The sequence below is a fragment of the Drosophila gunungcola genome, unplaced genomic scaffold (assembly GCF_025200985.1).
Source record: "Drosophila gunungcola strain Sukarami unplaced genomic scaffold, Dgunungcola_SK_2 000001F, whole genome shotgun sequence".
Lineage (NCBI taxonomy): Eukaryota > Metazoa > Arthropoda > Insecta > Diptera > Drosophilidae > Drosophila > Drosophila gunungcola.
The window spans coordinates 6628974-6645278 of record NW_026453197.1 but is presented as its reverse complement, the minus strand read 5'-3'; the positions used below and the strand labels follow the sequence as shown (position 1 = coordinate 6645278).

General features: G+C 44.3%; 3 protein-coding genes across 5 annotated transcripts; 1 reads left to right on the top strand and 2 right to left on the bottom strand.

Moving 5' to 3' along the window:
- Nucleotides 1–62: 62 nt before the first annotated feature.
- Nucleotides 63–1927, bottom strand: LOC128263538 (sorting nexin-29). Its single transcript, XM_052998658.1, has one exon. It carries the CDS (start codon nucleotides 1822–1824, stop codon nucleotides 253–255), a length of 1572 nt encoding a protein of 523 aa, XP_052854618.1. The 5' UTR covers nucleotides 1825–1927; the 3' UTR covers nucleotides 63–252.
- Nucleotides 1928–2718: 791 nt separating this feature from the next.
- On the top strand, nucleotides 2719–10620 carry LOC128263530 (polycomb protein Sfmbt). 3 transcript variants are annotated; one of them, XM_052998627.1, is made up of 8 exons: nucleotides 2719–2887; nucleotides 3635–3918; nucleotides 4310–5189; nucleotides 6068–7372; nucleotides 7551–7800; nucleotides 7864–8372; nucleotides 8524–8813; nucleotides 9447–10620. In XM_052998627.1, exons 2-8 carry the CDS (start codon nucleotides 3772–3774, stop codon nucleotides 9777–9779), a joined length of 3714 nt encoding a protein of 1237 aa, XP_052854587.1. In that variant the 5' UTR covers nucleotides 2719–2887; nucleotides 3635–3771; the 3' UTR covers nucleotides 9780–10620. The 3 variants fall into 3 exon arrangements, with proteins under 3 accessions (XP_052854587.1, XP_052854585.1, XP_052854588.1); XM_052998625.1 differs by having other exon boundaries at nucleotides 8524–8885; XM_052998628.1 differs by lacking the exons at nucleotides 2719–2887; nucleotides 4310–5189 and having other exon boundaries at nucleotides 3780–3918; nucleotides 8524–8885.
- Nucleotides 10621–11044: 424 nt separating this feature from the next.
- On the bottom strand, nucleotides 11045–15828 carry LOC128263535 (NAD-dependent histone deacetylase sirtuin-1). Its single transcript, XM_052998654.1, has 2 exons — nucleotides 14246–15828; nucleotides 11045–14079 (listed from the first exon to the last, which is right to left on the bottom strand). The coding sequence occupies exons 1-2, from the start codon at nucleotides 15423–15425 to the stop codon at nucleotides 12812–12814; spliced, it is 2448 nt and encodes an 815-aa protein (XP_052854614.1). The 5' UTR covers nucleotides 15426–15828; the 3' UTR covers nucleotides 11045–12811.
- Nucleotides 15829–16305: the final 477 nt, after the last annotated feature.

Here is a 16305-nt window from a genome sequence, read left to right as displayed (position 1 = left end):
CGTGATAATACAAAACAATTTTGCATTGTGCCCCTTAGTTAAAAGTAATTGTCCTTGAGCACTTGCATAGATGAAAAAGTCTTAGCTTTATTTAATATCAATCATTACAGCACCTTGACCAACTCCGCTTTTACACATATAAGTAAAGATCATTACAATAAAATATAAATAATAGAAGGGGAAATACTTGTCCTTTTCGAGCTTCCTTGGTTGGGTTTAGTTGGCTTACGTTCCTCAAAGGTTACCTAAAGGCTACCTATCCCTAAAGAAGGGGAAGACCTTCTGCAGCTCGGCTTTGGACTTGCAGGCCTCCACTTGCGGCAGCGCTTCAACAAGATTGAGCAGATATATCTGCAATTGCTGTCGCCGTTCCTCCACGAAGACCAGGTTCATGTTGCCGAAATGTTTCTTGGGTGGAAATTCCACTGCACTGACCACCGGATGGGTTTTCAGCAGTGTTTTGTGGAGCTTGTTAAAGTCGCTGTACCGTCTGAACAGCGTCCAATGCTCCAAACGCTCTCGCATCGTGATGTGAACCTCGTAGGTGTAGTGGGATCCGGATCGCTGCGTCTTGGTTAGCTTCACTTGTGGAATGGTTATCAGGAAGTTGGAGCAAAGCGATGAGCTGGGATCGATGCCGGTCTCCTCGAACTGTTTGGTAAGCCTTCGGATGAGCAGGCGGTTCTGAAGATTAAGCTCGGCCACGCGCGTTTCGAGGAAGGCGCATCTTTCGCTTAGCTGATTCATCTGCTGCTCCAGCGCTGCCTGTTGCTGGCTGTTAGTCACGCAATTCGCAGAGGAGGAGGACTTACTCCATTGCGAAGACGTATCGCTGCGGTCTTCAAAAAGATCTGGCTCTGCAGTGGCAGTAGCCGGTGGACAAATCTCTGGCAGGGGCGTCTTAAGGAACTCCAACTCAGGTTCAATGGGATCAAAGGGACCCAGACTGACTTCATCCACAGACTTGGCCAACTCCAATTCAATTGCATCCTTCGACAGCAGTTGCTGCACCTCCACCGACTCAATGGGCTTCAGGGCACCCAGCAAATCCTCTGTGGAGCTGCTGCCCTCAATGGGTCTCTCCACGGCATCGCCAGGACATCTTTCTTGGCGCCTCCTCACAGGCACTGGTTCGGGGGCATATATAATAGGTTCCTCTCTGGCGGGAACCGTTGCCGCCGATCTCCTGGGCGCATTTAGCTCCGTGGTGTCAACATTGAGTGCGAAAAAAACATCTCCGAGGGAGTTTATGATCTCTGGCAGCTTCTTGGCCACCTCATCATTTAACAACAGCGACCAGGGTGTGTAGAAACGATGCAGTTTCTCCTCGTCGCTCAGCCAGGAAAGTACATGGCTATGCAGTCGCCTTTCGTTCAGCGAGGCGCGAATGAAAGCACGCCCCCTGCCCAAGTTGGTCCAAATCTGCTTTAGGTCCTCGTATCGCTGACGTTCGTGGGGCGTCAAATGCGTCTGGCAAAACTCCCAGAAAGTGTATTCATTGTTGTTGCTGCCTCCGCCCGCATTTCCGGACACCATTTCTTGCATGTTCTGGATGAAACTGGCGGCACTAAAGACGGCACTGGTCGATTGCCTCAGTCCGTAGGACAGCAGCTCCTCGAGGGAATCGCAGAGTTCCAGGACCAGCTCATCACGGTCCGAGGCGAGCTCTTTTCCGCCGTAAGCTTGCAAAATTTGATGCGCACATTCCTGAAGGCGACGAAAGATGTCCTCGCGTCGTTGGCCAAAAGTGCTGCCAGCCAGTTGGCAGCGCATGCTCCGAAATGCAGCCTCTGTGGGCGCCGAGATGTACCCATTTTCTGGCATTATTTTTGTCTAATGCTTAAGAAAACTGTCATTTTATACTCATTATTAACAACAAACCAGTTGAACAGTGTTGATAATCGGCGGAAGTGCACAGTCAAACTGGCACGTTCAGCAGTCCGAATAGTGATTTTAAAATACACTGGACTAGTCACTGCCAAAGTTACAAACTCCGGCTTAAATGCATTGTTCATAGGCGGCTTTTTTGCAGCAGCGTTTAAGCCTGATTCCATTTGCGCATTAGTTGACATTTTAAATGTGCATGATTCCATTAGCGCATTAATTGAATGCTAATAGTACATCCTAACAGCTGATCTGAAATTGTTTACTTTTGAATTGTCGCAAATCCAAGCTAAATTTATTAATCATGAATATGAGTGAATTTAAGGTTTTGCCACTCCAAAAATGTCTCAGTTAGTCCGCCATCCAAATTTGACGGATTTTGACGGACTTAAATTTATGCGATGGTTTGCCGATGCTTGCAGTTCATCACTGAAAAACTGTTGAGTTAAATTTGAGTTGTTTTCCGTTTGTCAATAAGCCCATCTGACCGTAGCACACACAGTTTCGATGAATTCCCAATATCAAAGTTATTCCACTGGAGAAACTGTTCGTCGGTCTGAGTACTAGACTTTACCAGAAAAAAAATTCCTAGTTGGAGAAGTTAATTACACATTCTAGCTGCCTTCCCTCATCCCCATGACATTTGATAATGCGGCTGTAGTGTAAGCACATTCGACAATGACGTGACTAGTCTAAAAAGGCGAATGAAACAAATTAGTCTTTGGCATGAATAATTTATTTTCCTATAGGTGACGTATCTGATATTTTTTTTGCCTGCTGAACGCGCCCGGCTTGCAGCCCTGGCGTATTGCCAAAATGCGATTTTCTACTGTGCAACACTGGCTTTTAATTGCAACCCTGCTCGGCGCAAATGCTAAAGAAGTTAGCTCACAAAAAACTGTCGAAAACCTCGCTAAACCCATTAAAAGAGTCTTAAAATGGCCCACAAAAAGTGCTAGCAGCGAGCGAAACTTCAGCCGAACGCGTTAAACGTGAAAAAAGTGTAAGTTTGCAGCCAAGGGCAGCAACATCGTGCGTTTTCTTTTGTGTTCGCGTTCGTTGTCTGCGCAAACGCTTCATTGACTTTTCGAGCGAGTGGTGTACTCGGCACCAAAATGTTGATAAATCGGAAATGATCTTGCTGTATTGTTCATTGGCCAAAAGACTTCAATTTCGCGTGGCGGTGGCCGCAAACACTTGCCCAGAAATTTTGCCCTCGGCGGAAGTCTTTAATCAAATTGCCATACCCTTCCTCTTTGCGCAGCAGCTGCGTGCAAAAAGTCACACAAAAAAAGAGCGGAGAAGGAAAACAAAACGGACAACGAGGAAGACAAGGAATCGGTCGGGAGAATTCCGCACCATATGACAGGGACTTTTACCGGGACGCTTGGGATTTTCATAAATAATATTTGATTAATATTTGTAAAAAGCAATTTCTCACTTTTAAATTCATAAGGATTTGTTTGGATAACTAAAAGAAATGCTTAATTGTTGCACCCATCCCTTACATACATACATATGTATGTGTCTTTCAAGTTTGGTCTACACCTCAACATCTAAAAGCAGTCCAAGCAATGTCAAAACTAAAAACACATTTTTTAGAGCACCGCGATTTGAGAATAATCTACGTAAAACTTCACTAAAATGTGATAAAACTTCCAAAAATACAGACCCGAAATCACAAATCAAAACACATGTATTAATGTATGATTTTAAACAAATTTCTTATCTCACGAATCCTTTATTTCAGAGATTGTTCAATGCGATTATAATCCTATCATACAACCAAGGAATGTGACGCACAGCAATAAACAGCCATATTTTCTGAAGAGAATTCAAGAAATCGCTTTAGATGTTTTTAACATTCTGATAAGTATCGACAGCAGAATGAATCCTGCCGAGCTGCGCATGATGTGGATGAGTAGTCAGTACAACTCGGAGCGAATTACACTAGAGGATGCGGCCAATCTTTTGGGTCATTCCACTGTTGGACTCTCTGTCATGGAGGACCTCTCCGCCCATCAGCCCACTTTGGTGAGTGCAGACGGTTTAGTTCCAAAGCCAATCTCTCAATTCGAAGACTAATAAATATAATTTGTTATTAAATGATCAACGACAAAGAGAGCTACGAGTCTAAATAAGTCACATTCATTATATTTGATAGTCATCGGAGTTGCAAGCAAACCCAAGTTCCTTAAGTTTAACAATGTACTCTTTGGGGATTGGCCATATTTACAAACTATCATTTTTGCCTGTCTCAGTTAAAAAATTGGAATTCGTTTACTTATTTCTTCTACTTTCTTTTCTATGATTTATGTATTGGTTACAATTTAAAACTCGACACAAAAACACACAAAACCAATGATCGAACCTCAACCAACCTCCAATCTCCAAATCCACCCTGCTCAACTGAACTGAAAAAAAGGAAATGAATCCGATGATGAGCCTGATGGGGGGGGATTTCACTGGCCAGGCGGCGGCGGCCGCTGCGGCGCTGGGTGTTCAGCCGGGCACCCTGATTGCCACCAACTCGAACAACCTGTACGGATTCGCCCACATGGGCGGTCTGCAGCAGCAACTGCTTCAGCAGTCGGCGGCGGCGGCGGTCTTCCAGAACTATGCCGAGGTTATGGATGCCGATGTGGATACCGGTATGGTGGGCATGGCCGCGCACGACGGAGCTCTGATGGGCGTGGGTGTTGGCGAGGCGGTTGTCGACGAAGACGAGCAGGTGTACGGCCAATTGGACGATGGCTACGACGATGGCGGATCGGGGCTGGAGCCCAAGCAGGAGATCATCAACATCGATGACTTTGTGATGATGAACGAGGACAATAATTCGTACGATGGCACCGATTTTATGACCTCCTCGGACAAGGACATTTCGCAGTCCTCCTCCTCCTGCATGACACAGTTGCCCGGAGGCTTGGGTGTCTCAGGAGTCGAGCATGATCTGCTGGTCCCACTGGCCGACGGCCTGCTACACCACAAACTGCTGGGCACGACATTGGCCCCTGCGATGGCCACGCTCAACGGAAATGCTTTTGGCAACATTATGGTTAACACTGAAGCACCCTGTGCGAGCTCCAGCAAGCAAGTGCAGCGCACATACAGCATGGCCAAGGGTGCCAACGCCACCGCAACTACCGCCAGCTGCAGCGCCTCCACTTCCTCCTCATTGCGTTCCCAGCGCAAGACGCGCAAGATCGAACCCGTGAACAGGCCGGGACTGGTGCTTAAAACACCAATCGCTTACAAGGGCAACATTGACCCATCGGTGATTCCCATACAGAAAGACGGCATGGGTAAGGTTGCTCCTCAATAGGGTGGGTCGATTTTGTATGAGACCAATGTGTGTTGAAGCGGAATGTAATATTTAAGTGAAGGCAAACAGTTTTGTTTCGAACACTGCGTATTAGTATGTCTCTTGTTTTAAATTAATTCAAGTATTAAAAAATTTAAGCCAAAGCTTTAATTTTTAATATAGGCTAAACCGTTTTTATACCGATGAGGATATAATAATTTTGGTCAAAAGTTTGCAACGCAATGGAGACATTTCCGACCCTATAAAATTAATTCCGACTCGTCCGAAGCCAAGTTCTTTGAAAATTACTTAAAAATATTTAGAGCTTCAGAAATACGGTTTTTGTTTTAAAAGTGTAGATAACTAATATCGTATAACTGCCATAAGAACGACCTAAAGTCACCGTTTTGATCTAGTCGCCCGTTTCTGACAGTACATCATTTTATTGTTTTATAGTCTATAGCTCATGGTATTTTATTTTTACAAAATATTATATTTTAATTTAATCGGCAGGGGTATAAAAACTTTGTCTTTACTATTCTTGCACGGATATTGGTAAAGTTTTCAGACTTGACACATATTGATATTTATTTAGTTTTTAAATAATTTCTCTGCGCAACAAAAAAAAATGAAGAAAACGTCAAATTTAAGTAAAACCAAATGTTATTATATCCATCCCCGCTATATTAGAACAATCGACTCGCTCTACAGTAAATTTGTTCCAATCTATTTATTTTTGATTTACTCTAAGTTTTAGTTTGCATTATATTTAGTTTTCGGCTTGAGTTTGTTTTGCAAAAATTTGGGTTTGTGTGGCAAATTAGCAGTGAAGTTGAGTAGGATTATTAAATGAACTAATCATTCATTTTTTATCCGCAGCTGTCTGTAAACGTTGTGGAGCCATTGGAGTGAAGCACACCTTCTACACAAAATCGAGGCGCTTTTGCAGCATGGCCTGTGCCCGCGGGGAACTCTATTCGTTGGTACTCAATAGCAAGATGGAGGGAGGCCAGGCAAGCACCAGTGCCCCAGTTCCAGGTGCGAGTTCGGATGCCGCCGAAACGGTCTTGTCTGGCGAACAACTGCAGTCCCAGTCGGACATTGAGCTTGATCTGCAGGCGGCACACATTAAGAATGCCAATTACCGCTTCCGTATCACGGATCAATCAAAGATTACCCAGTTGAACAGCTTTGGCGAACCAATGTCCTTAGGTGGTGATGCAGCTGCCAATAATGTACAAATGGCAGCGGACGAAACGATTGCCGCGTTGAATGGCGGCGCAGTTGGCGATGCTGCTGCTCCTGGAGGCGCCGAGGAGGGAGCGGCCACTCCCAACTCCTATCTGAGTGCAGCACCGACGCCCAAGGCGCTGCGCCTCTTTAAGGATGTCTACCCACAGGATGACCTACCGCAGATACCCAAGTACGAGCGTCTTCCAGCACCATGTCCGCAAATGGAGAAGATCATTAGCATACGGCGGCGGATGCATGATCCTACACACTCCTACGATTGGTTGCCCCGCCTCAGCAAGGAGAACTTCAATGCGGCGCCAGTGACCTGTTTCCCCCATGCGCCTGGATGCGAGGTATGGGACAATCTGGGCGTGGGCATGAAGGTGGAGGTGGAGAACACCGACTGCGATAGCATCGAGGTTATTCAGCCGGGACAGACGCCTACCTCGTTCTGGGTGGCCACCATCCTGGAGATCAAGGGCTACAAGGCCTTGATGAGTTACGAGGGATTCGATACGGACTCGCACGACTTTTGGGTGAATCTCTGCAACGCCGAGGTGCATTCGGTGGGCTGGTGTGCCACCCGAGGCAAGCCCCTCATCCCGCCCCGCACCATCGAGCATAAGTACAAGGACTGGAAGGACTTCCTGGTCGGCCGCCTATCCGGAGCCCGCACTCTTCCCTCCAATTTCTACAACAAAATCAACGACAGCCTGCAGTCGCGCTTTCGCCTTGGCCTGAATCTCGAGTGCGTTGACAAGGATCGCATTTCGCAGGTGCGTCTGGCCACCGTCACCAAGATCGTGGGCAAGCGCCTCTTCCTGCGCTACTTCGACTCCGACGACGGCTTCTGGTGCCACGAGGATTCGCCCATCATCCACCCAGTGGGCTGGGCAACCACAGTGGGTCATAATCTGGCCGCCCCTCAGGACTATTTGGAGCGCATGTTGGGTGAGTAGCCTAAATACGTATTATATTTATAGATTTCTTCTTAATACACAAGAATCATATAACAAATTATTAAGTTTTGCGTAAAGTATATCATATACAAATATTGATTTTCCCTTTTTTTTATAAATAGCAACAACAAATTAATGTAATACAAAATGCAAATATCTATTTATTTTAGCTGGCCGCGAAGCCATGATCGAGGTTCATGAGGACGACGCCACCATTGAGCTGTTCAAGATGAACTTCACCTTTGACGAATACTATAGTGACGGCAAGACCAACAGCTTTGTGGAGGGCATGAAGCTGGAGGCGGTGGACCCACTCAATCTCTCTTCTATTTGCCCGGCCACCGTAATGGCAGTTCTCAAATTTGGATACATGATGATACGCATTGATTCCTATCAGCCGGATGCCTCAGGGTCGGATTGGTGAGCTTTTAAAGCTTCTACTAAAGCCAAAGATGTCAACTAAAAGTGATGTTATCTTTTTAGGTTCTGCTACCATGAAAAGAGTCCGTGCATCTTTCCGGCTGGATTCTGCTCTTCCAACAGCATTTCGGTGACGCCTCCGAATGGCTACGACTCGCATACGTTTACCTGGGAGGGTTACCTACGTGACACAGGAGCAGTGGCCGCAAGCCAGCATCTTTTCCACCGAGTAGTGCCCGACCACGGATTTGTGATGGGCATGAGTCTAGAGTGTGCAGATCTAATGGATCCCCGGCTCGTCTGTGTGGCCACGGTGGCGCGAGTTGTGGGTCGCCTGCTTAAGGTGCACTTTGACGGATGGACGGACGAGTACGACCAGTGGTTGGACTGCGAATCGGCCGATATATATCCAGTTGGCTGGTGTGTATTGGTCAACCATAAGCTGGAGGGACCGCCGAGGGTGGCACAGCAGCAAGCTCCAAAACCTGCCCCAAAGGCCAAGATACAGCGGAAGCGGAAGCCCAAGAAAGGAGCAGTCGGGGGCAAGACGCCAAACGATAACACACAGTCTGGTGAGTTTCTTAAGTTTAGGTTGACTGAATATGTGTAAAGCTATTCACCTGACAATCGGAAGCATAAAATTTAAGGTTTCTTTTCATACACAAACTCCCTTAAATGGCAAACATTTGCTAAGATTTTATTAATGTTCTGCTTTCATTCCAGTCAAATCACGTACAATTGCGCTAAAGACCACGCCGCACTTGCCCAAACTGAGCATTAAACTCGAACTGAAGCCGGAGCATCACAATGCTGCCTTTTACGAGAACAATCAGCCAGAGGAAGACGGCGAGGAGGAGGATCCCGATGCAGATGGCGATGGAGATGGCGACGGGAGCACCAGCCACATATCCGAGCAGTCGACCACACAGTCCTCCAGTGATCAGATCGCAGGATCTGGCTGTGGAAGTGGTTCCGCTTCGCTGGTAACTCTCGCCACGGGCAGCAACAAAATGGTAAAGAAATCTTCCACTACTAAATCTCCTGCGCCACCAACTGTGGGCCGCAAAGCCACTAGCTACATTGCGGTGAGTACTTAGCGGAATAATAGTGCGTAGAGTCATCCACATAGAGCCATCTAGCCAGCCAGCCCGCCTGCACGCCAACTAGCCCGCCTGAAGTCCAGCTCATGCATCTTAATGAAAGGTTCATACGGCACAGTGGTTTTAAAGCTTGATCCTTAATACATTTTGCAACAATTCAAATTATTTAGCTCAGTGATAGTAAAGGTTTTCTGTTTTACAATAATAATATTCCCTTTAACTTGTATTACAAAATATTTTCAAAAATATGTTAGCATCAAGTAATTGCTTTTAGATATTTAAAAAAAAAGTCAAAATCTTGTATATTTTGATAGTAACTAAATTGGGCAGGATATCTTTGCATCATTGCATAACAAAGTGTATAAAAACGTCATTTGTATATAACTTAGTTTTACGCACTGTTATTTTTGGTACTTGCAACAACCACAACCTACCTACCCACACCCACCCACATCCAACCGTCCCATCATCCAGCCTTAAAATTAAACTTATTCCCTCTTATGACAACTATACTTATAACGTTTCTAATGTGTTGTGTGACTTTAGAACTCCTCTGCGACGAATAATAAATACATTCCGCGTCTGGCTGACATCGATTCGAGTGAGGCGCACTTGGAGTTGGCACCGGATTCATGGAACGTATATGACGTGTCCCAGTTCTTGCGCGTGAACGATTGCACAGCTCACTGCGACACTTTTAGCCGAAACAAGATCGATGGGAAGCGACTGCTGCAGCTGACCAAGGACGACATAATGCCACTCTTAGGCATGAAGGTGGGACCTGCACTAAAAATCTCCGACCTTATTGCCCAGCTTAAGTGCAAAGTTAATCCGGGAAGGTCCAGATCACACAAGACCAACAAATCGCCGTTTTTATAGTGCGTGGATTTGAACTCGTTCAAAGCTAAACGAAGAATGTCACCGATGAAAACGCTTTTATACGTGTATACTAATGCTTAGGCATGTAGGATATATATAACGAATATATATATATATATACATATTAAAGTATTTTGTTAGCACTGAAAATTGAAACACAAACGTTGCCTAGAATGGATCAACCATCCATGATACAATTGTATAACTAACTCAAGTCTCACAGCGCGTTATTTTTTTACCGATTATATCGTAAACAGTAGAACGTAGCCGTACGCTCTTGTTATATCAGTCAGAGTTCTATATCAACAATTGTATAGAGATCATTGAATTGGGGACAATTACATTTTTTTAAATCAATCATATTTCTATAAAAGAAAGAGTAAAAATAAACGATGCATACAACACACATATTTATATAGATATATATACATATATATATATATGGGGTTTGTACAGCTTAGGTTTGTTAATTGTAAATAAGTTCCGACGCTGTCCATAGGCCTCACGAATGTCGATTTTATATAAAACCAAGAGCGTGAAACCATCCCAGGAAATTAAGCAGCATGTCTAGCATACATCGTTCAGTCATAAGCGAAGCGATTGGAAGTCGCTCATAGTGTGTAAGCTCCTCAATCCAGATCGCGCTCTCTTCCTCGTTTAATTACTTTCCGAAGTCACACGTCTCTTCAGGGACACCACGAATAAGGCATATTTTTGAAGAAGGCAACCTTAATAATAGAATATGTATTTAGATAACATTAAGGTACCATCTAATGTCAAAATACTTAATAAAACCGGATTCAAAATTGCAAGTATTGAAATAAAATGTATTTTTGTCTAAGGTGTTGGGTTAAAGTGGGCAGCAATTAAACATTTGTCTGAAAATGTATTTAAGTGTATTAAATGAAATACCGCTTCTGTTTGAAGCCCATGCTTTGTTCTCCGGTAAACATATTTTCAAACTGATGTAGATTGTAGACGGCGCATATAAAACAGACGGCATTGGTTTGACAGCATTATAATAACTAAAGACTATAGTCGTTCGATTTTAATTGAAATAAAAGAATATTCAACATACTTTTAAAAATACATTGTAGGCAGAAAAAAAGTAAATATTAAATACCTTTAAAACCCGCTCGATCCTTTTACTCATTTAGAATATAGTCGTAGGCGCCGTAGGGATCAAACTTGATCTGCATAAACGATAGCACTATAAATACATGCTAGCATGTGGCTAATTTTTGGGTGCAGTATAGGATTATTTGTAAAAATGCCATTTAAATTTTTTTTAAGATTGGTTTATATTTTGGATTAATACACTTTCATTACATATAGACTAAATTCTTACTGCTAGGTTTACACTGCGTTTGGTGGCTATTTATTTATGCTAGTTTTTGATTAATCATTTCAAACACGCACACCAATGACAAACTTGTATTTATATCTGTATTAGAGCCCTTCACGAATATACTTGACAGAAAAATTTTAAATTCAAATAGCTCAGATTCCAGGTTTTTGCGATCGAATCTTAAGCTCCGCGAACTTAAGCCCACTGCGCTCGAGTAGCTCAATCGGAGTTGGGAAATGTCTTGTTGAAAATGAAATTTGATCAAATAAATTTGGTGTGTATTTTTACTATTATTACATTTATAAATATAATTATTACTATATTTAATGTGTATTTATCGCAAATTTTTTTCAGATCACTTCTGAAAATGAGCGTGATTTCTTCACTAAATAAGGTCTAATTTATTCTTAAAAGTGGGCTGTTGCCATTAGTCGCGAAAATGGTATCCTTCGTGGATTTCTAAAAAATTTTTAAGCCGGTTGGTTATTAATTAATTAACTTATTTTATTTTTATTCCAAGATACTTTTTTATTTCGCTGTTGTTGGCATTCATATCCGCCTTTAAGAACATATTGGACTATCTTAAGCCGAAGAACTCGCGGGAGTACTCAAATACTAAAACTCTTAATCCGAAAAGTTTGCTAAACATATTTTTGTTATTTTAAAGAAGCGTATACTGTTGAACGAGAAATATTCTGTAATGTTTGCCGGACCAGAAATATGTGACATGAGCTTTTTGAACTGTTGTTTTTTCTGAGTAGTATTAGCTTGATTGAATTTTTTGATTTGTTGTTGTGAGCTACTCGAGCTGAGCTGTTTGAAACGAGTTAATGGAATCATAGCTTATGACAGGAGCGGTTACAACGTCATAGTCAACGTAAACTTGTGCAGGACTCTAACCTGAATGACCACATATACCTATAGTGTCGATCAAATCTGATGTGGGTGCGAATGTACTAATGTTGGAAAATAGTTGCCATAACCAATAGAAATATAAAAAGGAAGGAATAACACAAACAAGTAGAAAAAGGACCATGTACAATACAAATAAAGGGCGAGTGCTTATATACAAAGTGTTTGTGTCTAGTTCTTAACTAAATCGAAGTGTTGTTTTGTTATCTGGTTGTAGTTTCATTTTTATGATAATTTTATACTTAATCCTAGATTTAAAGTTGAGGCGCTGATTCTCTTTGAATACAAAAAAACCTTGCTTTCTAGATTTTAAAATCTTCCGCTTAAATCTTGTTTATCTAAAAAGGCCTCAATAACAACTTAATATAATAAAATACTAACATTTACAGCTTTTCGTTTTGAAGAGAGATAATAAATAAAGTAAGAGCTTTAGCAAAAATATCAAAACGGAAGGGGGCGTAAGGGGTGGGTGTAAAGCAACAAGGGGCAAATGTGTAAAGCCTCTAGTTGAGTAAACTAGTGGTCCTAACTCCTGGTTACTTTCCTCAGAAATTCTATGAAACCGGAATAGAAAAGTTTACACTTTTAACACCAGTAAAAAGTAATATTTATATCGATTCCGATTCCACTACGTTTCTTGGAAATTATATTGATAACATGGCCCTTTGCATCGATTTAGGAGCTTCTGTGGACATTGATTCTGTTGTGTTTACAGGCTGGTTCTATCGCATTTAAAATAAATACTATACTAATAGCAGGACTACAATTACGCTTACACAGCTGCTAACTTTCCTGGAGGAGGACTCTCCTCCGATCTTTCTAAATGGATCTGCTGTTCATTGTCTTCGCTAGGTCGCCGCTTCTTAAAAGGCGGAGTTTCCGTCTCAACTGCGGGTGTCGGGGTGGCTCTTGCCTGCTGTTCAATTACGCAGACGGGTCTCTTCTGCCCGGGACTGCTGTTGGGCAACGGTTCGTCGGCTCCATTAACTATCTCGGTGACTATGTGGGCCTCCAGCGAAGGCGGAAGCAATGGTGACAATGGTACGGCATTAAGATCACAGACATCCTCATCTTCATCCACGTTACCAAAAAGATCGCCGTGTCTATTGTGGCCTCTTTCCACCTCCTCTTCGTCGTCATCGCTGTAATCGTTGTTCCAAAAAACCTGAGCTCCTGGGAACACATACGAATAGTTGTTGGTGTGGGAGTAGAATGTTCCTGGTTGCAGGCGCTCGGCCGCTGTTTGTCGCTTTCCCCGTTGATGAGGAATGGGCGTTAAACTGGGTGCCACTGTCTTTGTTTCCTGAACAAATATGCTAGGACGCACATATCTACCGGTGGCTTCGTTGTCGCACTGCTCGATGCCGCTGTCCTTGGAGGAATCGATTGAAAGATGGCGGTAGCTTTCAACCGGTGTTGGCGGGGCTCCGACAGCTAAACGATCGCAGCTCAGGGCAGTGCTCTCATTCAGCTCCACCAGTATGTCTGTTTTGATGCGTTCTATAGCTGCCGCATCGGCGGCAGTGGAACGTTTTCCACTCGTAAATGTGGAGGATTCAAAGCCACTATCAGAGCAGGTGCCAGCCGAGCCCAGAATGTAGTCTGCTGAACCATTGGACTTAAGGGATTGTGTATCCATGTCCAGTTGCGATTGCTGTTCGATCTCCGCAGCAGAACTGCAGTGGCGGTGGTGGTGAAGGTGATGGCTGACATGATGATGGTGATAGTGCTCTGGCGGCAACAGCTCCTTGCTCTCGCTGAGCACTGACTCATCGCAGCACAGCTGCCGCCAGCAGTCGTCGTTTCCAGACAGCCTGTGGCAAATCTGGTTTATTATCACATCGGAGTCGCCCAGCAGCTCCACGTCGAACTTCAAGTGATGCAACTGCTCGCGATTGATGAGTATCTGTGGCACCGTGGCCGGGATGCTACTGGGAATGTGGGCCACGGGGCGCACCTTCAGTGAGGAGCCAATTACGATCAGCAGATCGCACACGTCCTTGTCGGTGGCCATGACCGTGTGGTACTCATCCGGTAGACCTGTTGGCAATAAAGCAAAACACAGCGGTACAGCAATTAGAGACGAATCTAAAATGTCTTGTTATGGTATGTTTATTACAAAACATTATATCGTTTAACATCTTAAAAAATAGATTTGTTCTAAAATAAAGACTGTTATTATACACAAGGCATAAACGACACCTACCCTCGCCGAAGAAGACAATGTCCGGCTTCATGATGCCATTCTCCACCAGCTGGCGCAGCTCTTCTTCGGTGACGGCCACCGAGGCGTCCACGCTCTGCTCCTTGTTGGGCTGGCACTGTGGGCAGACTGGAATCCGCTGGGCAAAGATGTCCGCTCGCAGCGCGTCGGCGTTGCATTTGAATCGGCACTTGGTGCAAGAGGCTGTCGAAAAGGAGCCGTGGCACTCGATTACCCGCTGGATGCCCGCCACCCGCTCCAAGGTGTCGATGTTCTGCGTGTAATTGCGCAAAAGCTTGCCCTTGGTCTCCAGCATTTTGATAAAACGATGGCAGGGTGAGGGCTGAAACTCGCCGGGATATATTTCGCGGGCGAACTTGTAGAATGGTCGCGGGTCCCGTTTGAAATAGTTGATGTCGAACATGGCCTGCGGATCGGGTAGATCGGGAAAATCATGAGCCAACCGCGCATATATGCCGTTGGTGGAGCGGAAGTCCGGGATTCCGCAGGACACCGATACCCCGGCTCCCGTAAGCACAATGATCTTTTGCGATTTCTTGACCAAACTGATGACATCGTCAAAAGTGTTCACCGAGGCCAGCTTGTTGCGTCGCTTGGGCTCGTTCAACAGGTGGGCCAGGTAGTCCCACAGCACGGAGTCGTCGGTGTCAGCCGCCAATCCGGTGGCGAAATGGGGCATGATGCTGGCAATCACCTGGCGAGGCACACGGCCCGTGTAGAACTCTCTTTGCAGCCAGCGCAACTTCCAGTCAGGATCCACTGAAGAGGAGCAATCCGAGCTGGAATCCTCGTCCTCGTTGCTCGTTCCAGTAACCTCCTCTTCGTCGTCCTCCTCCTCGTCGTCCTCTTCGTCCTCCTCATCCTCCTCTTCATCCTCGCCCAACGACTTTGTAGGAGTTTTGGTGTCTTGCTCTGAATTGGCGCCAACTTCTTGTTCTTCCCTGGCAGCCAATGTTTTTGTTTTGATTTCACCATTTGCTTTGCCAGAGAGTTCGCTGGTTGCTGTTGTTGGTGTCTCCGCCTCGGTCGACGTTGTGGCCAGAATTTCGGCGCCAAAATCAAACTGGGCCGGTGGATAAAACTGCGGAGCGTCTGACACCTGGTCGCCCAAATCCTTGGCCTTAATGTGGCCCAGGCGAATTTCCTCGTAGTTTTCCATCATTTTTCCCAGCACACGCGCGCACACTCACACACACCGACTCACAGAGCGAAAACTGTCGTTGCTGCTTCTTCCTGCGCGAGTGTTTTCTCGGTCTCTCCGCTTTGCGCTCTCGCCCTGTCCGTTTTCTGCGCTCTTTCGTTGGTACACACAAAAATTTTTACGTCGTCAGCTTCGCACCCATTTGGCTTGATGAAAAAATTTTCCAGCGCTCGTTTGGCGGCAAATTTTTTACCAAACTCGACTTTATTTCACGTGTTTGCACGAAATTTAAATTTAAAAAAAATTTTCACTCCATTTGGTTGCAGTTTTTTCGTAATTTTCGGGCGTAATTTCTGAAAAATTTTCCGATGAAAAAGCAAGATGGCACACGTAGCTGCGCCTGTGTGTGTATGTGCGCTGGCGGAAGTTTCTCGGGTGGGACCCTGACTCGACGCGTGGAAGGTACTAACGCGTTGGTATATTGAAAGTACCTCCAGTGTGACTCATTTCAGTATAATTCTGGTATTTTTTGTTTTCCGTGGTTACGTGGTGTTACAGTGAGCACTATGCTTGTTGATTTGTCTATTATCCTACATATGTAGAAAAAGATATTCAGGGATATATAAAATGTTTGCGTTAAAAATAAATATGTAAGCAAGTCACTAGTAAATGTAATTTGCAGCATAAACGTATACCTATTTAATATATTAAAATTTTATTTTATTTGAATGTTTGGAAGATATTTTTTGCGACCTTATTATTTGATAGAGTTTTTGTCAGCTTAATTTAATAAAAAAGAATATTAATAAAACAAGGCCCCGAATTTAATCAAATATCGTAGTTTTGAAAAATTTAATTCGAGTTAATTCTCTCAACGCCAATCTCTACTGTTTTTTTGAAT

Bases quoted from the DNA above. Each gene is read 5' to 3' on its own strand.
- LOC128263538 (XM_052998658.1), bottom strand. From the start codon at position 1,824: ATGCCAGAAAATGGGTACATCTCGGCGCCCACAGAGGCTGCATTTCGG.
- LOC128263530 (XM_052998625.1), top strand. From the start codon at position 3,772: ATGAATCCTGCCGAGCTGCGCATGATGTGGATGAGTAGTCAGTACAAC. The intron at 5,190-6,067 runs GTAAGGTTGCTC...TTTTATCCGCAG, and splicing joins CATACAGAAAGACGGCATGG to CTGTCTGTAAACGTTGTGGA. The intron at 8,373-8,523 runs GTGAGTTTCTTA...CTTTCATTCCAG, and splicing joins AAACGATAACACACAGTCTG to TCAAATCACGTACAATTGCG.
- LOC128263535 (XM_052998654.1), bottom strand. From the start codon at position 15,425: ATGATGGAAAACTACGAGGAAATTCGCCTGGGCCACATTAAGGCCAAG. The intron at 14,080-14,245 runs GTAGGTGTCGTT...TATTGCCAACAG, and splicing joins CATTGTCTTCTTCGGCGAGG to GTCTACCGGATGAGTACCAC.